Below are 25,663 nucleotides of genomic sequence, written 5' to 3' on the forward strand. Positions count from 1 at the left end.
AATCTCGGCACCTTACAGGTATAAATATTACCGGTATTGCCTTAAGCAAACACACGCGGTGGTGACGAGATCTGAGCAGCCAGACTTGCCGAAGCCCAGAGCAGAGCAGACCCCGCTGGCGCAGCCCCGCCTTCCTGACGTGCTGAAAACGAGACGCTGCCTTTCTCCTGCCGAGAAATCCAGCTCCGGCGCTTCCGAGCAGCCCTCGCAGGCAGCTTGGAATATCGAGACCAGAGACGAGAGATACCATCCCTCATTCATCCTAGATTCCAGGTACAGAACTGAATAACCCCTTGCAGAGAATTCTTGAGTCAGTCACTTGGCAAAACAAACTTAACTTAAACTGCTACTTTCTATTCCCGCCCACGTATTAGGCTTAGGTCAGGTACACTGGGGTAGGCGTAGTTAGAAACACCAGTTGAGTACGATTAGTCAAATGTATATATGTATGTATCTATTTTATTCATTTTAAACCACCTTATGGCTTAGAAACCATATAAATGTTTTTACAGAATTATTTTATACTTCTGCTTTTATTGTATGCACTTTACTTAACCATAAGTATTGCGATAATATCGATCCATTTCTCTTGTATGAGAAAAGAGACTGATCAATAAATACCATCTTTTATTGAACACGCCCGTCTCTTCCTTTTCTCTACAATCTGGTGAGACTAAGAATGCACGTACTGACTGAGTAAAATAAGTTGTCTTTTGTTTTCACACGACTCTAGAGATACACTCTTGATTAGGGGAGAGCAAAGTTGTCATGTTCTATGGTTGTCAGAAACTAAATCCCTTCTTGTCTATCCAGGGAGGTTCAACTCCTCCTTGCCTATTCGAGAAAGTTTCTAGTGAACTCTGAGCTAGCTGGCAAACCCAAACCTTTAAGTCTAATATCGACAGTAGAAGACCTAGTTAACGTCTGGTCTAGGCCTATACTATTGAAGGTATTATTCCAATGCGCAGAGCCTATTGGGATAATAGGAACTACACTACAGCGTTAGACCGGTTAGCAGCACTTAGCTGAGCTCCGCTTCACCGCAGCGATTGAGGATGACCCGACCCGCCACCAATTGCCTTCTGCTTTATCGGATTTAAGAAACAGCTTTGGATTTCTTGGATAGTTGGGCGGCTAAAGCAAAGAAAACAGATGACTGTTTGCTGATTATCGACGGAATATACTGAAGTGTGAGAATCGAAAGAAAACTCTGTTTTAAACCCCGAGTTAATACCTTAATTAACACTCTCGCTTCCCTTTCATGCTACTTTACAATCGGGCGGTATGCTACAAAAGGTATTACAACGTAACAAAATTAAGAGAAGTTCGGATGCGCATACAAACTTAACTGGAGTGACTCAGAGGCTCGTGGTTCCTTCGTGCGAGGGCTGGGGCGAACTCCGACTACGTACAGTGACTACTGCGTTGCTGCGGTGGGCAGGCCAAGCAATCCATCCTCCGCTGCAGAGGGGCTTCAAGGTTGTGTTGTTGGCGTGTGATTTCTCCTCCCGGGTGCGGCCGTGCTCGGGGAGCGGGACGCCGAGAGCAACGAAAAGACCAAGAATGCCGCCGAAAAGTGCTTCAGTCGCCGCAACTAGAGCGCGGGTGGCGAAAGCAGCCAGGACACTCCGCAAAGAAATTGAAAGGCAACAACGAGAGGGCTCATTGGCCGGGGAAGATTCTGACTGTGCTCCAACTAAAACAGTGAGATCAAAGTCAAATTCAAAGAAACAACAAACTGCAGTGGCTACCCTCATCACTCCAAGACAGGAAGCCCTCGCCTCACGGAGAAAGCTAAGTACTAATGGGGGGAAGACAGTACTTGATTTATTGTTAAAGAAACGCTCAGTTCTGGCTAGCCCTCAGGCTGAGGGTGGGCCACTATTATCTCTACCTCTGAATGATGAACCAAACTATATGCAGAATGAGGACCCCCCAGACCTCCCCATGTCTCCGACAAATGACCCTTTGGGTTTAAATAATGGAGTTACTGAACCCCTAAGTACGCCCGTTGTCCTTCAGCCTGTAGAGGTGGATATAGTGAATAAATTGGCTATTTCAGAATCTAACAATGAATCAGCTAAGACTTCTCAACCCATACAAACCAGTGGGATGGCTGAGGGGCCAGAAACCAGTAAGAATCAAGCTGAGGAAGGGCGTACAATGTAATTCAAAGGACCAGGTGGAAACATCTTAGGGGTACAGAGTGAGCTGCCTGAATTGACTGGGGAGACAGATATAAACCAGGTCATATTTACAACACCTACCTTGCGGTTGGGTACTTCTGAAGAACTGTTGTCCGAAACTCAATTTCCTGAGCAAACTGCGCTAAATGTAGCAAATGAAGACATTTATGAGGTATCAACGAATGCAAATCTACTTCAAACTGCTCAGATCCTAGATGCTGAAAAGGATCTTAGCGAGTTTTACTCTTTTTCTGATTAAACTGGAGAGATCGGAGCGGCAGCTGTAGGCGAATGGTCAGAGAGTTATGTGTCTACGGAAGAAGGAGAGGAGGATGATGAATTGGAACATCCTTATTCCTCAGAAGATAGCTACGTCGATGGAAGACAGAATGTTAACACGGTTAAAACGAAATCTAAAGCCTGTACCAGAGTTCCGCAAAATATTCTAGATAAAGAACCTTCTAATATCAATCTTGGTGACAGCTCCGTCACCTCAGAGATACCTCATATGGCGGTTGAGACTATTCTACAAGCGATAGCAGCTCACAGGGAAGAGACCGCGTTAGACAGCAAAAGATCTCGGGCAGCCTTACGCAAAATGCAGGGGGTTGTCAAGAAGCTTACTAAAACTTGTAATCACATAGGAGAAAGAGTTACAGAAATGGAAGTAAGGGTATTGACGGTAGAAAAAGATTCTTCTGAGAATTCGGAGAAAATTAAGCTACAGGAGGCAGAACTAATGGATATTAAATGGAAACTTGAAGATTTTGAAAATAGGCAGCGCCGCAACAATTTACGCATTTTAGGCTTGCCGGAGAAAATGGAGGGGGAGAATATACGAGCTTTTGTTATTAAACTTTTTAGTGAATCTATGCCCGAAGCTCAAAATTGGAACTGGGATTTGGAAATACAGAGGGCCCACCGAGTCCCTTTCAATCCACCACCCAAGCCAGGGGTGTACCCCCAGTGCCATCTTAGTATATTTTGGAAATTTTTTGTTGCAGCAAATGGTGGCTGAAAAGGCGAGACCTGATCACAAGCTATTCTTCGATGAATTTTCATTCTTTACAAGGCCTGATTTCTGCCACGCGACCGTGGAAAGACGGTGGCGGCTGCGAATACTAATTAAACCTTTTCAAGAAAAAGGTGCCTTGGCATATCTGAATAATCCTGCCAGACTTAAAATTATCCATGGTGGCGAGACAAAGTTTTTTCAATCTGAAATTAAGGCAAAAGCCTATCTTGATGAAATATCCTAGACAGACCTGGAAATAACTGATATAGTAGGGACAACATCCACTCATGAACGACTGTATTATGTAATGTGATGTTGCTACCTTTGTATTATCTAACTGACATGAGCGGAGAATTTCATTAATGTTTGACTAGATATAGGGCTTTTATAGTCAAGGGCATGTTATACAAAGATTTGTGAATAGTTTCCTTTTTCTTATTGTCTTTCTTTCATGCATTACTAGGATCTTTTCTTTTTTCTTTTTTTTCATATATATAGCGGGAAGCGGTAGTTCAGCAAAAGTGCAGCATGGCATCACACAGACTCTGGTCGAGTCTGAATGCCTACGTACAGGGGAGAGGGGTAAACGGGGAGGGGGTAGGGGGGTTGCTGGGGGTGCGGAGCTGGGAAGGGGGGGAGGGGGCTAGGGGAGCAAAAAACAAAAAATGAACCAGGTTTTGTAGCAGGAGCAATGTTCATTTTGGAATTAAAGAGAAAGGAGATACAGCAGAACAAAGGATTCTATAAGAATAAGAATACCATGCAATCTTTTCACATTAACAATGGGTAAACTTAGTGTGCAATCATGGAATGTAGGAGGGCTTTTAAGCAGAGACAAACGTCTTAGACTGGGAGAACTAATAAAACTAAATCCTGTAGATATTTTGTGTATTCAGGAGACACATAGTCCCTGGAGTAAAAGAGCCTTATTAAATCTTAAGGGGTACAACTTGTTGATAACAACATCCCAATCTTCAAATATCAGGGGAGTAGCAATTTTTGCAAAATCCTGCTTTGGTCAGGGGATTCGTTTCTTATCGGATGCACATGGAAGGTGGGCAATCGTTAAACTAGCCAATGGTATTACTATATGCTCCGTTTACGGCTCAAATCAGGATAATCCAGCAATTTTTGAAATCCTGGAAACAGAATTAGCTACGTGGCAAGGCCCGCTAATTTTCTGTGGAGATTTTAATATTTCACTTCTCCCAATATTATCAACTCAAATGCTAAATCACAAATATATGGGCCGAAAACCAAGAGTATATCGGGCGGTTAAAAGATTAATGTATAGTTTGGGGTTGACTGATATATGGATGCTAAATAATCCAAATGACCCTGGTTATACGTATTTCTCCCACCCTCACCAAAAACATGTCCGGATAGACTATATGTTTACTTCGAGAGAACTGGCATCACACTCTAACATAATCAAACCACCCAAAATAATCTCGGATCATAATCCTCTAGTATTGCTAACCACCTTTGATAATAACCCTACCCAAAAATGTTCTTGGTCCTTCGATAGGAAATTATTAGTTGATAATGAATATATTAATCACATTAAAACCTGGACGGACGAATTTTTTAATATGAATCGCTTTAGCTCGTCAAGAAACATTGTCTGGGATTCCTATAAAGTTGCATTAAGGGGTGAAAGCATTAGCTTCCAAAATAAAACCCGAAAAATCTTGAAAGAAAAATATGATCTGAAAATTGCAGCCTTAGCTAAAGCTGAGGAGGAACATACCGCTAAAATAATACAAAAGCAGGAAGCCGGGCACTTGATGATGCAGGTAGCAATATTGAAATCCGAATTAAACACTAGACTCAGCCAGAGAGCTGCCCAAACATATCAAACACATAGGAGACAAGTATATGAAAGCGGGGAGAAAGTGGGTAGATATTTGGCTCTTTGTACACGCCAGAAAAATACCAGGAATAACATCTCTTCAATAGTAGAAAATGGACAAACTTTTACACATGTGACAGATATTAATTACCAATTTCAAAGATATTACCAGAATCTTTATTCAGAAGAAACTTCAGCTATGGAAAAAGACATAATAGACTATTTGGATAATTTTCTTACTAATCCAGAGGCTACCAAGTTATTAGATGAGGGCATGAAGGGAGAACTCGAAAAAGAAATTACTTCAGTAGAGGTGGGGGCTGCTTTATCATTATTGTCATCTGGTAAGGCAGCAGGCCCTGACAAAATACAGATTGATTTATATAAGATACTTAGCCAACAATTATGTCCTATTTTATATGATTTATTTCTTGGTATTCAATGTAACGGTGTACCACCAGCCTCTTGGGATGAGGCTAATATAATCGTTTTACCAAAGAAAGGGAAATCCCCCGAACTACTAACCTCATATCGTCCTATATCCCTGATCAATTCGGACTCCAAATTATATGCCAAGGTATTGGCGCTCAGACTCAGTAGGGTTGTTGAACAGCTTGTCTCCCCGTGGCAACATGGCTTTATCCCTGGTAAAGGAACTACAGAACACACTTGTCGGGCAATCACCCTATTTGATGCCATGGTTGCCACGGGGGGACAAATGTCGATGATCCTACTTGACGCTGAGAAAGCCTTTGACCGCGTCTCATGGGACTTCCTTTGGGAAGTTATGAAACGTAATAATTTCGGCCCTAAATTTATTAAATCTATTAAGTCAATGTACCTCCACCCCAAAGCAAAAATTCTAGCAGCAGGGTTATTATCTGAAAATATTAATATTGCATGGGGCACTAGGCAGGGATGTCCTTGCTCACCCCTGCTGTTTGCTTTATATATTAATCCCCTTATTTTGAAATTAATTGAAAACAACATTATTAAGCCGATTATTAGTCACCACTTTGAAACTAAAGTATTGGCCTATGCCGATGACATCGCGGTTACTACACCAGACCCGATCGAGGCTATTAGTGAGATAGAGAAAGTGACTACTGAATTTGGACATTACTCGGGTTATTCTCTTAACAAGGGAAAAACGATTATATTGTGTACAGATAATACCATCTGTCTGGATCAACGAAGAGCTGAAAAGGCTATGTATTTAGGAGTTGTTCTTTGTGCAAATACCAAGTTGATATCAAAAGCTAATTTTGACCCACTATTGGTCAAGATTAAGAATGATTTTGAAAGAGTAATAGCCTACATCTTTCTATCATAGGAAGAGCTAACTATGTAAAAATGAACACGTTACCTAGATGTATGTATTTATTCCAGGCAATACCACTAGCTATTGAACAGGAAGCGCTAGAGTTGATTAATTCACTTATATCACAATTCATGTGGCAAAATGGCAAGATTCGGAGATCACTTGCATTATTATCACTTCCCTTTGATAGAGGTGGTCTCAGTATACCAAATATATCTCTATACTACTGGGCAGCATTTTTAAAACAACTTACTCCAATGATTAATGGCTATAATGTAGGGAGCCCAGAAGGAGGTGAAGAAATACCCACAATCTACGAGCTTCTCATAGGTCAGGAGGCTAAGGGCTTACTCTTACGAAAAACCGAGGCAAGAAACTATAAGGCTTTTAAGGGAGAAGTTATAGCTAGCGCTTGGAAAATTTGGAATAAAGTGACAAAATATATGCATATCGGGAAGATTAACCGATATACACCGCTTTGGCGCTCTAATATCTTTGAATGCCAGGATTTCAATTCCGTTGTAAAGAAATGGGAAAAGTTGGGAATAAGAACAGTTGGTGAGTTTCTAATAAATGACTTCGACTCCACCTTCTTTGATTTAAAGGTAAAATATAATATAACAAATGGAGACTTTTTAAATTTTGCACAGATATTTGCTAAATTAAAGGCCAAAGAGTCTCTAATCTGTCTTTCTAAAATCGAAATTTTAGATGCAATCCCTAGAATAAACACCAGGATCGGAACCCTTTATAACATTCTTTTGACTCAAAAACATGACGATCTTGATAAAATTGAAAATAAATGGGTCACAAAATTAAACAATTCCAATGTAGATATAGACAGAGTGATAGAAATGAGTCAGAAGTTATTGATGGCAAGTAACCTTAAAGCGCAACTTTATAAAACCATATTCGATCTTTATTTTACTCCGGCTAAATTGTTCTCGTGGGGTAAACGTGAGAATGATTTGTGCCCTAGATGCAATCAAGGTCCGGCAACCCTTACTCATATGTTTTATAATTGTCCTGACTTGATGTTGATTAAAAGCATGATATTATCCTTTTGGGAAGAAATATTTGGTCACAATATATTAGAATCAGAAACTTTATTTTTATTAGGCCATGACTATTCCTTAAATTTGACTAAACCTGAAGAAAGACTAACCTTTATAGGTACAGCAGTATTAAGGCTAATTTTGTCCGCTCACTGGAAAGAATCAGATCCGCCAAGCTTTCAGATGTGGTTAGCGCGTTTCCTAGCGGTCTATAGATATGAAACTGCTATATTTGAAACAAGAGGAGCCAAATCTAGGGCACGCGGTGAAGCACTTTGGCAACCAATTACAAGATGGAAAGCTGGCATCATTCCTAGCGGGATTGGCTGATTCTAAAATCTTTTGTTTTATTTCATCTGTTCTAAGTACTTACCGTTGTGCCTATGTTGATTCTGGTCAAATTAATGCATTACTTCTGCTTTTGTTTAATTGTCTATTTTGTTTCATCTGCTGTATTGTGTATATAATTATGTTATGCTACTCTTTTTATTTTGGCTGTAAAGAGATTCCTGCATTTCCTGGTTAAAAAAAAAAAATAAAAAATGAAATAAGCGGTAGGGGAGGGCATGGGTCTGGGAGGACAACGGTTACATAATCATAATCAAAAAAAGCATGGGCATTAGGCCACTCATAATGTCCAAGAAAAGCATTTCAGGTGGCACAGGCCTGGGTTATATATGTGAGAAAGATAAGGCAAAAAATAGGGATGGGGTATTTGGAATGCAGAGAAAGACCCTGAAAACAAGGCATTAATGGTTGACAAGTGGCACATTGCAATGCAACAGACAATACATTGAGGCAATCGACAGTCCGACAACCCCATAAGATTGCACTTCACCTTTGGCTGGAACCACCACAGGGGAATTGTAGTCCCTGGATCAGGAGCGCAGACTCATGAATTCCCAGAAGCTAGACAGTTCTTCCTGGCAGTATGCCACAACATTCAACTATGCTTTGGAAGAGGTACGGGCTTCCTGCCTCAGTGTATGGGGACCCCTGCACTTAGCCACCTAAAGAAGCATAGCAGTGAGGGGGCAATAAGAGCTGAGTGTGTCATTGACAGAACCCAAGAGGCCTGCCAAAGCGGTGAAGGAAGGTGAGTTTCCAGTAGTCGTCTGGATGACCTGCAAAGACCTCTATCCAGAAGCTCACTACCCCGGGACACTGCTAGACAAGCCAGATAAAGGAACCAGTGGGAATATTGTATTCAGCATCGATCGGAAGCCAGGCCCATTTTGAAAAGCTTTGTACGAATTTAGAGTGGATGAGTTGGAGTCTATAGTTCGAGGCAAACATCTCCTTTTAACCAAAGCAGAATCACACTGCGTGTCCAACAGATCCAGAGAAATGTCTTTCTCCCAAGCCATGCAACCGGAGTGAGTATGTGCTCTTGAGCTGGAAGGGGCGGTGGCGGGGAACAGCAGGTATCATGCAGGGTATGACAGGTGGCTCGCAGTTGGTAATACAAAAGGGTATCAAGGAAGGTAAGGGGTGGAGATTATACAGCATTAAACAATGGGATGAACTGGTCCGCAGGTTACGGATCAGCAAATAGTCTGATGTTGCATTTGTGCACTCGAGCTATAACAACCTTGTTGAGAATGAAGGAAGCATGGGGTTGTTGGCCAGTGGGATGGAGGGAGCATATAGAAGCGACACCCCTGCTCTCTCCTGCAAACCCTCTCTTTCCCAAACCCTCCCAAGCCCAGCGCACGCATTCAACAGTACTGGTCCTCAGGGCAAGGATCTGAAAATAGTCTGATGTCGCATTTGTGCGCACGAGCTATAGTGCCCTTGTTGAGAGTGGAGGAATCATGGGGTTGTTGGCCAGTGGGATGGAGGGAGCATATAGAAGTGACATCCCTCCTCTATTCTGCAAACGCTCCTAAGCCCAGCGCATGCATTCAACAGTATACACACTTTTTCTCCAGTGGATCTGCCTAGCACCCTCAAAATCTTGAAGGGTCTGAAATCGGGGTCGTCCGCTGACCCCTGTGCAGCCAGACTATTAGCTGCAGTCGCGGAGATCATTAACCCCAAAGTGAACATCATTATAAACTCTTCCTTTCTTGAGGCTTGGGTGCCGGAGTCCTGGAAGCAGGCTTAAATCCTTTGTGAGTGTTTAGATGCCGGTGGGAGAGCAGCTTTAGTATTGTTCGACCTATCGGCAGCGTTTGACACAGTTCCACACTCACTGCTGTTTGCCTTGCTTACTGAGGATGGCGTCTCGGGCTCTGCTCGGGGCTGGCTTTGGTCCTTCCTGGAAGAGCAAGTGCAGCATGTCTGGCTTCCGCCGGCCACGTCAGCCCCACAGCCTATTGCCACAGGGGTCCCGCAGGGGTCTTCCGTTATCCCCCTTCTCTTTAACATCTAAGTCTCTCCTCTGGTCTACTTGGCCGAGGACTTGGTGCCTAAAGTGTTAGCTTACGCAGATGACACCCAGCTCCTCTTTACCTGGAAACAGGACGCGGACTCTGTATCCTCTGTCCAGCACTGCTTGTCTTCGGTTTTCAGTGGCTTGCTGCCGCACAACGCAAATGTAACGAAGACAAGTCGGAGATTCTCCTTTATGGCAATTTCCCCCCCTGGTTTCAGGGATTCGATCTGGCCTTCTTGGTTTCTTCTACCGACTTCTAATGGGAAATCCGCTAAGAATCTGGGAGTGTGGTTCGAGGACAATTTATTCTTTTCCACCCAGGTTAAGAAGCTCTCAGGCAGCTGTTTTGGCCTCCTTAAAACCTTAAGGAGAGTGCTCCCTCTTCTTCCTAGGCCTGCTAAAGAGACGGTCATCCGCGCTTTGATTCTCTCTAGCTTGGATTACGCCAACGCTTTGTATGTTGGTATCCCGGATTACGCATTGATTAAACTTCAGGTGGCCCAAAATGCGGCTGCCAGGCTTCTCCTTCGAATTTCCAACAGGTGTAGCATGCTCGAACATCTACGCTCACTGCACTGGTTTCCCGTTGCCGAATGGGTCACATTTAAATCCCTTGTCATTGCCCATCGTGCCCTCCATGGTTATGGCCCACCTACTTACGGAAGCGGTTTTCCTTCTATGTCCCGCTGAGACAATTACGCTCATCAGCACTTCTTTTAGCTAAAGTGCCCCGCTTCATTTGTCACAGGCTGGGCGGCTGTTCCCTTGCCGTGAAAGCCGCCCAGGCTTGGAATGCCCTTCCTTATTCACTCTGCGATACCCAAGACCCTTTGGCCTTCAAGAAACATCTAAAAACCTACCTTTTCGCCAAGTGTTAGCTTGGTGACTCCTCCTGGTTTCATGCCAGGACACTCCTCGGAGTAGCTGTACGTGTTATAAAACTATATAACATAACATAACATATTGATTTCAGCCTTAGACTCTTTGTATGGTAAATACAATAAGGTCTGTAAGGGCCATGGAGCTCCTCAATCCCCTTCAACTACCATATGGGGCAGAAACAAGGTAGGGTAAAGCCAGTAGTGGAGGAACTGGGCTTGGGTGTATTAAGCAAATAGCGTCATATCTGGCACCCCAGTCTGCCCTGCTCAAACAGTGGGGTGGGAGCAGCTGTCTACCTGCCTATGTCAAAGTCACCAAGTTGGATTGTAAGAGCTTGAGGGACAGTGACGTGAGAGGGAGGGGGACATTTAGAAATAGCTAGAGGAATTTACGAAGGATGACCATCTTTGCAATTGCAATACAGCCAGTTAATGAAAGCAGTTATTTCAACCACATGGGTATTCTGTGACTGTCCACAAGCACGGCCATAGCACAACCATAGTTTATGCGCCATAGTTCTTCTGGATCATGGCACAGCCATATACCCAGGTTTCGCACTGGTTAATCTGTTCACTTCAGGGGGGTATTCAGTGGGCAATGGACGTGTTGTTGTCTGTAAGAGGAAAAAGTATGGATATGGCCCAGTTCACTTGGATACCAGCATAGCCACCAAACAGCACAACCTCATGTGTCAATTGGCCCAGATTGTCGCCTGGATTACATGCATATAGGAGGATGCTGTCTACGTTCATCAAGACCTCCAGGCCTCATGTAGTGAAGCCAATAATCCTGTCTAATTGAAATTGTAGAAGTCTTGCCCCCAGGAGTTCCATAGTGATGGCAAAGTGTAATGGTAATAGCGAGCACCCCTGCCATCTAACTGGGAAAGGATCGGATGTGAGCCCATTAAGGTGCACTCAAGTGGTGGAAGGCATGTATGGGAGGTTTATAAGTTTGATGAAACGTGGGCTCAAGACAAGCCGCACCAAAAGTTGAAAGCAATATGCCTATTCCAGATAGTCGAACGTTTTTGTGGGTTCAAGTAGAGTGGCCACAGCAGATACCTGGGATCAAGGTGGTGCATAACCGCGAAAATGTAATGGGGGTTATGCAACAGAGTGGCCAGGAATAAAGCCTGATTGATCAGGTCTCACAATCATTGGCAAGAGGGGTAATTGTCAATTGGGCAGTACCTTAGCAAATATTTTATTGTCCTCATTGATGAGGGAAAGAGGTCTGTATGAATCACAATTGTCAGCAGGTTTGTCCAGTTTGAGAATTGTGATTATGACTGCTCCCTGCAACGAGGGTGGCAGCGAGCCCGTATACAAGGAGTTTTGAAACATTACTGGTAAGTGTGGGGCCAGCAGAGAGAAAACCCCCTTGTAAAAGGTGGTGGTGAGCCCATCAATGCATGATGCGTTGTCTCCCGGAAGGACGCTGATAGCCTGCTCTATTTCCTCCTTAGTGATTGGCGAGTCAAGATGCGCATGGTGGGCACGGTCCAGCCTTAGGAGTTGTATAGTATTGAAGTACTCATGCAGCTCGGTCGAGCAGTGAATCAAAGTGGCAGTATAAAACTGGGCATTGAAGGAAGACATCAATTGCAGAGTTAGAATCGGAGTCAAAGAGTTTGGCTATATAGCTGGATGCACGTAGGTTGGAGACCCGTAAGGGTTCTGCCTGGCCTGTCACCCTCCCCGTACCATTGGGGCTCGGCGTCACAATGCAGGAAGCGAGTCTCGCAGAGGGCTTCTTAAACTCCGATATCTTGTCTCCGAAATAGGTATAGCAAGGCAGTGTCCTTGTATTGGAAATATTGATGCTCTTTAGCCCTGATATCCTGCTGAAGCTGTGTTAGGGGATCCCTGGATAGTCTTAAAGACCCCTAATTGCTTTGCGATGCAAGCAGCTCATATTATGACTTTAGAAGCCTTGCACAGCACATAAGGCAATTCAACCAAATCTACATTCTATGCAAAGTATTCTACGATTTGTTTTTGGATATCCTCTCGAAATACTACATCTTGCAGCACTCCTGTCTGTAAGCGCCACGTGAAGGCGCGGGGAGTCACCTGGTGGATTTGAAGCATCAGTAGGACCAGGGCATGGACCGAGAGCGTGCACGGCAGGTGGGATACCTTGGACGCCCAGGTCTGGACATCCTTTGAGATCATTCAAAAATCCATCCTAGACCAAGCATTGTAAAATGCAGCTATACAGGTGTCTTCCCGAAAGTGGGGTGTGAAAGGTGTCATACATCCTGGAGGCAATAGTTGTGTTCTATTGTGTTAAGCATTGTGGTAGCCTGAGGGTGTAAGCATCTAGAAGTGCCAGAGCAGTCCTGCCCGTCACCTAACACAGCATTAAAGTCTCACCTGCATAGGATGGCAAGAGCCCCCAGTCCATAAGTTGTCACTATTACGGCCGTAAACGGCTGCCAATGTCACTAGCTGCCGGTGCAAGAAACCCACATGTATGAGATACCGTCCATCTGGGTCGATAAGTGAGTGTGACAATTGCCATGGGAGTCCCCTGTGCAGCAGAATTGACACACCTCTGGCATAATTGGAGTAGACATCCCACACCACTGGGTCCACAAAGCAGGGGGTCAAAGGATTTTGTATGTGGGCCTCTTGTAGGAAACAAATGTCAATGTTGTATCGGGTGAGAAAGGTGTGATACCTCGATTTTACCAGATAAAGCAATTCAAGGTGACTGTGTCATCTTCATGGGAGGGGAGGTGAACATGCAGGGTGTTTGCAGTGCGATGTAGAATGAGCAGGCATGGGCAAAGACAAGTAGAGTCCATAGCAGTACCTAATGGAATAGATCTGAGGGAAAAGAGAGTAACAAGGCAACAGCCCAGACCAACCCCTCCCACTCCAACCCTGAAACTAGCTTTAGAAACCTAGTCCCACCTCCAACCCGACAATTTTTTCCCAATAACAAAACAAAGCGGGAATCATCCCATGGGCCAGGAAAACACCAAACGGGCAGCCCTACAATGGTGGGAAGAGTCGCCGAACAAAGAGTCAAACGGGCAAACGATAAAGTTGTAGGAGTGTGATCGCTCGTAAGTGTAAGAAAACATATACAGCAAAGGGATCAGTTCTGAGGCTCACTGCATGTTACAGACAAGTGATAGCTATGAAAAACAAACCCCCCAAAACTTGTGAGTGGTGTCGAAGACGACAGTGGGTCAAGGCAGCAACAGAGCAGTCATTTCACCAAGGTGAGTTTCCTCTGAGTCATTGGGCAATCCCCTAGGGGACTGATGGTCCTTGACCGCATGTTTGGCAAATTTGAGAGCAGATTTTGCGTACGTAAAGAAGTGAGTCTTGCTTTCGAAGGAGACCTCCAGCCTGGCCAGGTATAGGAGGGCGTAGGGTATGTCCGCCTTGTGAAGAGGTTTCTTAACAGGCAGTAGCTGCAAGCCAGCTGTACAGAAAATGTAAAGTCGGGGGAAAAGCAGAGATTGTTGCCTTGGTATTGGATCACACCATGCTCTCTTGCCAGTCATTGGACTGCATCGCAGTCTCTGTAGTTGAGCAGACGGGCAACTATTGGGGAGCAGTCACTTCCCAGGGGTGGTTAAGGGCCAAGAGAACGATGGGCATGCTCAGCTATGAAGACCATGGACAATCCTTCCCCAAACAGGTAGTGCAACAAGGTCTCAATAAAGTCTTCCATTTTGGAGATTGCAATGGATTCAGGAATCCCAGTGATTCCGAGGTTGTTGCGACTTGATCTTGTCTCCAAATCCTCATTTTTGGTTTTAATGAGGTCAAGAACCTTGTCCATGTGCCCCTGATGTTCCTTGTAGTCTGCTTGAAAGTCATCTGCATCAGAGATGCAGTTTTCCAGTAGATCGAGCCTGGTTTCATGTTTTTCAACACACTGTTTGATGTTATTCAAACGGCTGATGAGCATTTCAAGTTAAGCATCTATTGTTTTCAGACTGGACGTTACGTCCATGAGTAGTTCTCTGAGGTCAAGATCCAGAGGGCTATTGTCCTCCCGATGGTCTCCAGTGAGCTTAAGCATTACCTTGCTCTGCCTGCCGGGTAAGATGTCTTCTTTCGAATTAAGGGTTATATTGCTTGGCCACATGTTTCCCCATGGTGATGGCTGCATCGCAAATGAGGAAGACAACCAAGGAGCAGGATCTCAGCTGTGGGATGAATACGTTGTGCACTAAGCCACCAGCAAGGGTGTCCAGAGTGAGCAGCCGTTGTCTGCCAGAGATGAACGGCCAAGGGTGTAATGTGCTGCCAAATATGGAGATCAGCAGAGCCCCACCATGTAGTGTGCCAGGGGGCACAATCAGACTCAGCCACAGGGCTCTGGCCCAGTCAAGGAGGGCCCAGCAGGCAACTGATGAGGGCAAGTCATTGCATGCCCAGCAAAGAGATTACTTAGGACTCACAACTAACAGCCGCCTAGGTATGATAATCCAGTGCACCCCTGTCACACAGGACTGCAGAGTGACCGAGTGGGGGCAGCAGAGGAGTGGGATAGCTCAGGACTGGCAAAGGCTACATGCAGTAACAGTCAGAAATCAGAGGGAGCCGGCAATCCACCAAGGCCCACTGGCCCACCTGACGAATCCCAAAGGGCTGGTCGGCTTCTTCTCCAGCTGAAAGGTAAGATCAGTGTGACAGCAGCTAAGGGAAGTCAGTCTCTGCAGAGGGAGTATCACACTGAAGGACGCCACATGTTGAGTATAAGGACCACAAGCAGATAGCACCCACAAGGCACGACACACAGCATCAAGCATGCTGCTCATTTAGGGCCCAGGAGCTAAAATAACAAGGTCTAGCTGCACACGAGGCAAAGGCCGGTGGGAGAGCAGGACAGGGTCACAGAATGTACGCAGGCAATGGATGGCGTTGGAAGAATACAGGGCAGGGGCCCAATTCACTAGCACAAGGGTATGGGACATCTGGCACCCTCGGTCTGGGGAGCCGATGTAAGACACATGGCTGCTTTCGCGCCGACCCCGTATGGTGCTGCCCAGACCTGTCAACAGGTGACAGCATTGTCCAAGAACCGGTGAGGTGGTAACACTTGTGCATGAGCCCCGCAGGCAACCCTGCGATGCAGCACAAAATGCCCCATCACACAGGTCTCAGTAGATGTGAGCCCATGCCTGCACCAGAGCCTCGACACCCAGTCGGGCAACAATTGCCCTTATATGGCAATCTGTCCAATCCCGGGCGAGCCGCCCAAAGCATGGAGGGCTGCCACCAGCAGCTCAAAAGTGTAGGGTTGCCTGCTGCAGGCTATACGCCCGTCACTGGGGGCATCATATTCTGCCTGGCTCTATCCCACGCTGCCGGCCACACCACTCTCACTTAGGAGGCAGAACGAGGGGATTCAGGCAGCACAGGCAGGGTCAAGGGTGTAAGGCACGGGTACTCATAGTACGGCCCGCGGGCCAACTGCGGCCCGGCAAGCCTTCCCTGGCGGCCCGCGGACCGTGCAGACATGGTACCCGTGTTTAATTTTTTTTTTTTTTTTTAAAGTGTGTCAACAATCACCCCTGCAGCAGCGCGAGCCGGGCGATTCCCAGCATAGCCAGTGTGGGGCTGCAGGGGCCTAAGAGGTGAACAAAGCCTCATTAACATGCGAATGGTCTTTTAAAGACCTGTTAAGTGCTCGAGTGCGGCTGTGTGTGCCCGGAAGCTGTCTCAGCCCGGGCACACACAGGCAGGGTACACACATGGGGCCTTTTGTATTTCTACGTCATTAAAAAAATCCTGCACTTGTGTAAGGTAGCTGTTGCTCGTGTAAAGCGCTCCAATTAGGGTCGAGTTCGCGCTATATAAAAAGCTAAAAAATGGCTTGGAAAATGTGGTAGAACAAGCAGTGCTGTGGCTGCAATGGCGGGTACATTCCACGGTGCCCGTGAAACAATGGGCACTGGCTGCTCCCTGCTCTGTTGACATTGACTTGGCAGCGGGGCAGGGATCTTTCCGCACAGTTTGCAATAGACACACTGATCATCCCACACAACTTACTTTTGTTCCCTTGTGCTGTTTATGGTAGATATGCTCAGCTCACCTTTCTCCGGTTTTTGATTGGACCACTAATCACAGTCATGGTTGTCATGCCAAGAAAAAGGAGACATTTATGCTACTTGGAAGCCCGGCATCCTGGCGACTTCCGCTTTAACTAAATCCGCAATTCAAATGTGAAAGTGAAGTAAATCTAATCTGTAGCACTGACCCAAACTGGTCTATTTCTTCAAATGTTGCCAAAAATGTGAGACAAATACAAAATCCATGAAAATGTATAGCTGTCACTTTCAGATGCTCACCCACTTCAACTCCGTGAATGATGGCATCTTTTTTTACTTTAAAAGTTCATTTAAATGGGAAGATCATGAACTGCAGGATAATAAGTAAACCCATATATTAGTAATAGAATGGTAAAACTATAAATTATAGGACAATGAATAAACAAATATATTAATAGTATTTAGTAAAATTAGTATGTATAATGCAGTTAATAATATATGTAATCTGTTAATGAATATCGGATATGCACATTCAAAATGACATCCCAAAACATAACTACTTTACTTGAGAGTGAAAATTCGAAACTATATCTTGTTAACTAAAGAAATATATAAGCAAATATTGTCAGGAATAAAATTAGGTCCATATTATTTATCAACTAATAAATGAATGCTTCACATCTGAGAATATTCTTTGTGCAGTTTCAGGTTCTCATCGTTCCTGCAGTGCAATAAAACCAGTAAATATTTGAAGTGACCCATTATAAATGCGGCACACACTGTTTCGACATTGAACTATGCATGGCCATCAGAAAATCAAGAGTTCAACAGGTAGAATGGAACTGATAAAAATGATTTAACACCAATAGCTAAACAGAGATGTAGGTTTTTGGTTTGGACACCCTCAACATGGAATGTTTATTGCCAGGGCAGGCGGGCTTCCAGTAAAGTGTCCTATCAGGGTTGTCACAATCCTTTCAGAGGGCAACCGGGCAAGCAGGGGTTACTGGGCCAAACCATGGTGTTTGAGGGGTTTTACTCGTGATGTCCCAGGGCGCCCATCCTAAAATGGATTCTGAGCAACTGGGCAAAAAATCCCTTCAGCACTTGGCTCTCAGCAATAGCGTGGTCCGAGCAACTCAAGGGTCCTCCCAGGGCTCGAGTCGGGGTACCACGCGGGTGGACGGCATCCCCACACTCATTTTACTGGGAGCTCCAGAACTTGAGCAAATGGAGCCACACATTCACTCTTTGGCCTCTCTGGGGCGAGATCGGAGCACATTCAGAACGCTGCTCACACGCTGGCTTCTCTGATGCAATCGCATCTAAGGGGTGAGCGAGGGGAGGCAATGAGTCTGATAGTTCAAGCCACCTTTCGTGACGTCACTTACTGTCGTGACGTCAGCGTTCCCCCACTTCTATTTTTCGGACTTGTACCCTGGGTCCTCCGGAGGGGCATGTGAATATGGGGAGTGAACACAGACTCACAACTCAAAATAGGTGCAGCAGCAACAATATATTATTGTCTAGCCAATTTAAAGGTTATTCCGAATTAAGCTCACATGAGCAGAAATATGTAAAATCATGCACATCTGTAGCCAATATCAAACTGCCAGTATTAAAGTTTGATTAAAACTTTGCTTTACAAATTACCTATTTGTTTTTAGAATTGCCAAAACTAGATCTTCAAGTGAAAAAGAGGATCGTTTGAACATTTAACACCAGCTATTTCTATACAGGAACTACCCTGTCTAGGGCTCTTAAGTGTTTAAAAACAAACAATAAAATGCAGAGGGTGACAGAGGTAGAGGGAGGGAGGGAGAGGGAGGGAGGTAGAGGGAGAGTGAGGGAGAGCGAGGGAGAGCGAGGGAGAGCGAGGGAGGGAGACAGAGGGAGAGCAAGTGAGAGCGAGAGAGGGAGACAGAGGCAAGCAGAGGGAAAGTGAGGGAGAGCGAGGGAGGGAGACAGAGGCAGACAGAGGGAGGGCGAGGGAGGGAGAGAGAGGCAGACAGAAGGAGAGCGAGGAGAGAGAGGCCGAGGGAGGGAGGCAGACAGAGGCAGAGCGAGGGAGAGCGGGAGGGAGACAGAGGCAGACAGAGGGAGAGGGAGGGAGACTTGCAGACAGAGGGAAAGCGAGGGAGACAGAGGGAGAGCGAGGGAGAGCGAGGCAGAGAGACGGAGGCAGACAGAGGAAGAGCGAGGGAGGGAAACAGAGGCAGAGCGAGGGAGAGCGGGGGAGGGAGGGAGACAGAGGGAGAGTGAGGGAGAGCAAGGGAGACAGAGGGAGAGCGAGGGAGAGAGACGGAGGCAGACAGAGGAAGAGCGAGGGAGGGAGGGAGACAGGGGCAGAGCGAGGGAGAGCAAGGGAGGGAGGGAGACAGAGGGAGAGCAAGGGAGAGCGAGTGAGAGAGACGGAGGCAGACAGAGGAAGAGCGAGGGAGGGAGCGAGACGGAGGCAGAGCGAGGGAGAGGGAGGGAGACAGAGGGAGAGCGAGGGAGAGCAAGGGAGACAGAGGGAGAGCGAAGGAGAGCGAGGGAGAGCAAGGGAGAGCGAGGGAGAGGGAGGGAGACAGAGGCAGAGCGAGGGAGACAGCAAGAGGGAGGGAGACAGAGCGAGGGAGGGAGACAGAGGGAGAGCAAGGGAGAGTGAGGGAGGGAGACAGAGGGAGAGTGAGGGAGAGCGAGGGAGAGCGAGGGAGAGCGAGGGAGGGAGACAGAGGGAGAGCAAGTGAGAGCGAGAGAGGGAGACAGAGGCAAGCAGAGGGAAAGTGAGGGAGAGCGAGGGAGGGAGACAGAGGCAGACAGAGGGAGGGCGAGGGAGGGAGAGAGAGGCAGACAGAAGGAGAGCGAGGAGAGAGAGGCCGAGGGAGGGAGGCAGACAGAGGCAGAGCGAGGGAGAGCGGGAGGGAGACAGAGGCAGACAGAGGGAGAGGGAGGGAGACTTGCAGACAGAGGGAAAGCGAGGGAGACAGAGGGAGAGCGAGGGAGAGCGAGGCAGAGAGACGGAGGCAGACAGAGGAAGAGCGAGGGAGGGAAACAGAGGCAGAGCGAGGGAGGGAGACAGAGGGAGAGTGAGGGAGAGCAAGGGAGACAGAGGGAGAGCGAGGGAGAGAGACGGAGGCAGACAGAGGAAGAGCGAGGAAGAGCGAGGGAGGGAGGGAGACAGGGGCAGAGCGAGGGAGAGCAAGGGAGGGAGGGAGACAGAGGGAGAGCAAGGGAGAGCGAGTGAGAGAGACGGAGGCAGACAGAGGAAGAGCGAGGGAGGGAGCGAGACAGAGGCAGAGCGAGGGAGAGGGAGGGAGACAGAGGGAGAGCGAGGGAGAGCAAGGGAGACAGAGGGAGAGCGAAGGAGAGCGAGGGAGAGCAAGGGAGACAGAGGGAGAGTGAGGGAGAGCGAGGGAGAGCGAGGGAGAGCGAGGGAGAGCGAGGGAGAGGGAGGGAGACAGAGGCAGAGCGAGGGAGACAGCAAGAGGGAGGGAGACAGAGCGAGGGAGGGAGACAGAGCGAGGGAGGGAGACAGAGTGAGGGAGGGAGAGACGGAGAGAGGGAGACAGAGAGAGAGAGGGAGACGGAGAGAAAGGGAGATGGAGAGAAAGGGAGACGGAGAGAAAGGGAGATGGAGAGAAAGGGAGACGGAGAGAAAGGGAGACGGAGAGAAAAGGAGACGGAGAGAAAGGGAGACGGAGAGAAAGGGAGACAGAGGGAAGGAGGGAGAGGGAAGGAGAGAGAGGGAGACAGAGGGAAGAAGGGAGAGGGAAAGGGAGAGGGAAACTGAGAGAGGGAGAGGGAAACAGAGAGAGGGAGAGGGAAACAGAGAGAGGGAGAGGGAAACAAAGAGAGGGAGAGGGAAACAGAGAGAGGGAGACAGTCAGAGTGAGTGAGATAGTCAGAGTGAGTGAGACAGTCAGTGAGTGAGACAGTCAGTGAGTAAGACAGAGGGACAGAGTGAGTGAGACAGTCAGAGTGAGTGAGACAGAGGGAGAGAGAGAGACAGAGGGAGATAGAGGTAGAGAGAGGGAGGGAGACTGATAGAGAGAGAGAGACAGAGAAAGAACGAGAGAGATGTGTGTATGCCAGGTCTGGTGGCTCAGTGGACGAAGGCGTCCGCTGCAGGCGCCTGTGTTCAACCTCATAGTAACAGTTTTTTTGTTGCTCTAGCCCCGCCCCCTCCCCCACTGACCCCGCTCCAACTGGTGCGGCCCTCGGACACAAACCACACTGTAAATTTGGCCCCCGAGAGAAAGTTTGTGAGTACCCATGGTGTAAGGGATCCTGTGTAGGCGATAGCTGGCATGGGTAACCCCAAATAACTGATGGATTATAAGTCTGGACGGTAGAGTCCTCTAAAGAGCGGCTATCTTGCTGCCTTGCGAAACCACACACCCAACTTTCCTCCCAAAAAATGTCATTCACCTCAGCTCTTTCCTGGAAAGTTTTGGGTGATCAGTCAACAAAAGGCCGATAAACACAATTTCCCCATGCAGTTTTTCATAGGAAAATTGAACAACAATGCAGTTAAAACTGCTGAACACTAAATTTGGCAGAAATCTAGATCTATCAGGACAGTTTGGTTCATGGGAAGCTTGCAAGAGTCCTGTGATCATGCAACTTCATATATCAGAGCAGTCTGATTGGCCAAGGAGGCTTTTTTCTCACCGGTCACCTCATTCCTGCAAACTCCTCGGGAGCTCATGTTCTGATTGGTTAGCCGCAAAATGGCCATAAATGCTGCTGCTGCCATTTCAAGACACAGGGACACAGGCCCTGAGTCCTGAATATTTTTTTTTTTAAAGCTATAAGGGGACAAGATAGGGGTACCATTTTCCCCTGAACCTTCTGGTGGGTCTCAGAGGGTCCCATCCTAGGGCCAAATTGAAAGAATATATTTGTTTTGAGTTTCCCTGGTTCTGGTGGTGTCACGTGGTAGCCAGCGCAGTCCCTTGGACTTCTGGGGAAACCCCACGGGACAGCAGGGGGCAACGCTGGCTCCCACGGGACAGCCACAGTATCAGATGTGTTTGTTTTTTAAAAGGGGTCGGGCCTGAGTGTACTGTGTTTGCCACGAAAATGCAAAGGTCATGTGCAGAGGGGGATTGGCTGCCTGCGGGGGTTGGACGCAGGGCATGGTCGCAGCGGTTCACAGTGTAGGGTTGGCCCTTCTGTTTGGTAATAAAATATTACTCTACATTAAAAGTCCCCTAGAAATATACTGAAAAAAATGAAGGTTAAAGCAGGGTTAAAGTTATGTATGATAATAATATCTTACTTTGCTCCAAAAAAACTTCAAAAAGTAACTAAAAAAACAAATATTAAAGTGTTGTTATAGTTAAGCAGAGATATCGGTTTAAACATATCATTTTAAACAAACAAAATCTGAAATCCGAAAGTTACAGTTATTTCAAGTAAATATAACTTGCGCCCTCATCATACACTGCTAAGGACCCCACATATTACAACACTCATGGCATGTTCTGTGACATTATTATTAACATTACTGATTACAACTGAACTGACATAATTACAGCAACAATGTAGATGGTGGGAAAGCAAGTTATATTTACTTGAAATAACTATAACTGTTCAGTGTTTTATTTTTATTTTAAATGTTACATCTAAACTGACATTTTCATCTAACTATAACGTCACTTTAGCCCTTGTTTAAAAACAAATATATACATGTACGCATATATATAAAAGAATATATATATATATGTATATATATGTATATATATATATATACATATATATACATATATATTTATATATATATATTCAAGTTTGCAAATGTTAGCAGAAGATATGTGTGATTAATACATCTGGCATACAACTTGTCATAAGGAACAGGGATAAAGAGATTCTGGATTAATATTGGATCTCACAGTGACATCATCAGATTGAAGATTACCCTGCTGATGTTTTAAAGTGTGAGATATTTTCATCGGACAGAGAAATATTGGAAAGCATTTTATCTTGTGAAACGTAAATTCATGCAGGGACATTATATGTATATGGACTGGATTGAAACTGGATCTGACAGTGACATTGTCACATGGATGATATTATCTTAGTGATGTTATCAGGTGTGTTTATTCTATCAAGATGTTATCAAGAGAAGCCTTGGAAAGTATTTCTTGCTAAAACAGTTTAAACATTTTAATGTACATTTAAATGTGCATCATTTGAGTTAAAGTTATGGTGTCATTAATGGTCTGAAGAAGCAAACTATTTGCCCACAAAAGATTGCACATAAATGATTGAGCTGTCCATTTGTAGCATTTGGACAAAAGTGACTTATTTGTGTATATATGGACAAAATCGTAAGGGAGACTTTTCGAAAAATGCACATGCAAACAGATGTTTTAATAATTGCCGATCCCAAAAAATGGAACTTAAATAAAAACAGCATTATGCCCTGTGTAGTTAATGGACCTTTGCTATACAATTTTCCACTTGCACCAAGACAATATCCATGTGTGCACAGCTCAGTTTGTAATGCACGTGCTTCAGTGAGTCATGCGTATATATTTTTTATAGTGTTTTTCTTCCTTTTTCTCTGTTTTTCAGTCCTAATGTAGCTCTGCAGGAAGAGATGCCACATTCCAGCTCTCCGTGTGCCCCTCTCAACTGTCTCTCCAACACTCCTCCTTGTCCATAACCTTCTGGTGACATGTGAAAGAACTGACAAAGTGGCAACTGGCAACAGTTCACAACACCGAGGTGCTATATGGTCTGGCAATAAGGGCTCTAGGCCTGGGCACTCCTTCACCAAGGTTCCAATGGGGAGTTGGAGATTGACGCAACAGCATGTCTGGCAACCACGGAGAGAAGGTTGAGATGAAGTACACAAAGCACAGAGCCAAAGTATCAAGGAGATTCTTTTTACAGTTTTCCTACAAACTTTGTGGTTACAGATACACTACAAAGATGGACAAAAACAAATGTCTGGGCAGTGGCTAAACTTCAGCTCTGACACACCAGACATTACACCAGACATTTGCCAACATATCTGTTATGAACAATTTTTTTCCATGTTTCCGAGGTCAGCGATACAAATTTATTTCAACTGTATATTTTTGTTTCTGTTTTATTGAAGCATGATAGTTATTTATTATTTTATTTTTTACTACTATTTGCATTATTTTAAATGCAGTTTGTTTATTTCATAACAGTTAAGTTGAATGTATTTATCAATTTATAGACATTCTGACAGAGCTTAGTGAACAATAGTTTTCAGCCTATTTTAGCGTTCACTACAAAGCTTACAAAGATGACTGGGTTATCGCCATTTCTATTGCACAAAATGTTGAAAGTAAGATGAACTGGAAATATAACAAATGCCTTTGTATTCCAGTGTTGCTGCACTGATATAATTATGCACTTATCTGTCATTAACAGTATTGCAGCTGCTGCTTTTGTTGCAGTTCTACAACGATGCTCTTTACTAAATGTAAAGATATTAAACAATTAGTAAAATGCATACATTTGCATTTGATTTTTTTAGTCGCCGCTAGATGCTTCTTTTATTTACTATAATTTTGCAGAAGTTGGAACTTTGGATTAGGGATTACACCCATCTCAAGACGTTAATCACACCTGCTTCCAATTTAGAAATATGCTATTGCCAATCAGTGGTAGCTTTTAAAGTCAATAACGTGTTATTTATGACTACTGGTAAAGAGATCCATTATGTATTGTTGGGGATGGCACAATGACAGAGAATTTACTTCTACTTTCCATTGTGTCCTTCTGGTTGTTTGAACTGCACTTCTAGTTTGGAGGTACATTATAAGCTGAGAATGACCATTTGTTAGGTCAGTAATTCTTGAACATAGAAAGAAAAGATTAAACAGTATTGGCCAAATTGCTCCATAAAGACACGTGGATATTGAAGTATCAATCTATATATGTTCGAATTTACCTGTTTGCTTATTTCTTGGCAATAAAATCTTCATGCCTTGGCTTTATATGCTTGGTGCAAAATCTAGACCGTGCTGATGTGGTAACTCCCAAAGTTCTTAAAAGGCAATGTTCCTCTATGTCTTTGGTGGAAAAGAGATGTTAAAACTTAGTGTGAGATATTTGTGGTATTGTGAAATCAAACAAGTTTCTGTGTTCATCTCTTAAATCTAGTACACTAGTTTAAGGCCTTACTTGTGGACAGTTAGTCTGTGTTGTTTCAACGACGACTAAACACAAGTGTGTGCTGGAAGTGCTCATTAAAACTCTTGAGAGGTGAGACTTAAAATTGTATTGTCAATGACATTATGCACCATGTGTCTCTGTCAACCTAATACTATGTACTCAGGATACTTTTAAGTACCTAAACTCCATCCATAGCACCAGAGGAAATGTTTAACTATGCTGTGCTGAATTTACTAGGATTTTCCTAACCAAGGAATAGATGGTTGATTAACTTTGAGATAATCTTGCATTTGGAATTATGGTAAATATATCAGATAACTTTTGTTGTCAGTCATCAAGTGGGAAGAAATGTGAATACCTTCTCTTGCTTGTCAAGATTTCACTTTTTTTCATGAATATGCCTAAAATATTTTTCAATGGTATTTCTGACATTACAATAAAATGTGCCTTGATAATGTCTTAATAGGCGTATTACAGCCTCCATGGTGCAGACAGTGAACACTTAGTTACTTGCTCAGAGAAAAGCATAGAAAGTGCAATGTTTCATGCATGGTGTAAACCCAATTCACCCACACCTCAGAAGAATAATATGCAATTAAAAAAATGGTACAGTCACTCTATGTCATTAACCCCTTCCATGCTGGGCCGATTCCGCCACTGTGCGGTAAACAAAAGAAAAGAGCGGGGCCGTGACGAACCCCAGCCGTCATCAGCACACGAGCACCTTGGAGCGTGACGGCTGGGGTTCGTCATCAGCATGGAAGGGGTTAATACAGAGATGGGACAGAAAGATATTGATTTGCCTTGGGTT

General features: G+C 45.1%; 1 protein-coding gene across 1 annotated transcript in view; it reads left to right on the plus strand.

Annotated features, from left to right (window-relative positions):
- BICD1 (BICD cargo adaptor 1) overlaps nt 1-23,679 on the plus strand; it is an 801,460-nt gene extending 777,781 nt beyond the window's left edge. The window contains exon 9 of the mRNA XM_078673795.1: nt 23,275-23,679. Within this exon, the coding sequence (XP_078529921.1) occupies nt 23,275-23,365 (91 nt within the window). The 3' untranslated portion in view covers nt 23,366-23,679. The remainder of the gene's footprint in view (nt 1-23,274) is intronic.
- Nucleotides 23,680-25,663: the final 1,984 nt, after the last annotated feature.

This window comes from Lissotriton helveticus, chromosome 1_1, assembly GCF_964261635.1.
Source record: "Lissotriton helveticus chromosome 1_1, aLisHel1.1, whole genome shotgun sequence".
NCBI classification, from domain to species: Eukaryota; Metazoa; Chordata; class Amphibia; order Caudata; family Salamandridae; genus Lissotriton; species Lissotriton helveticus.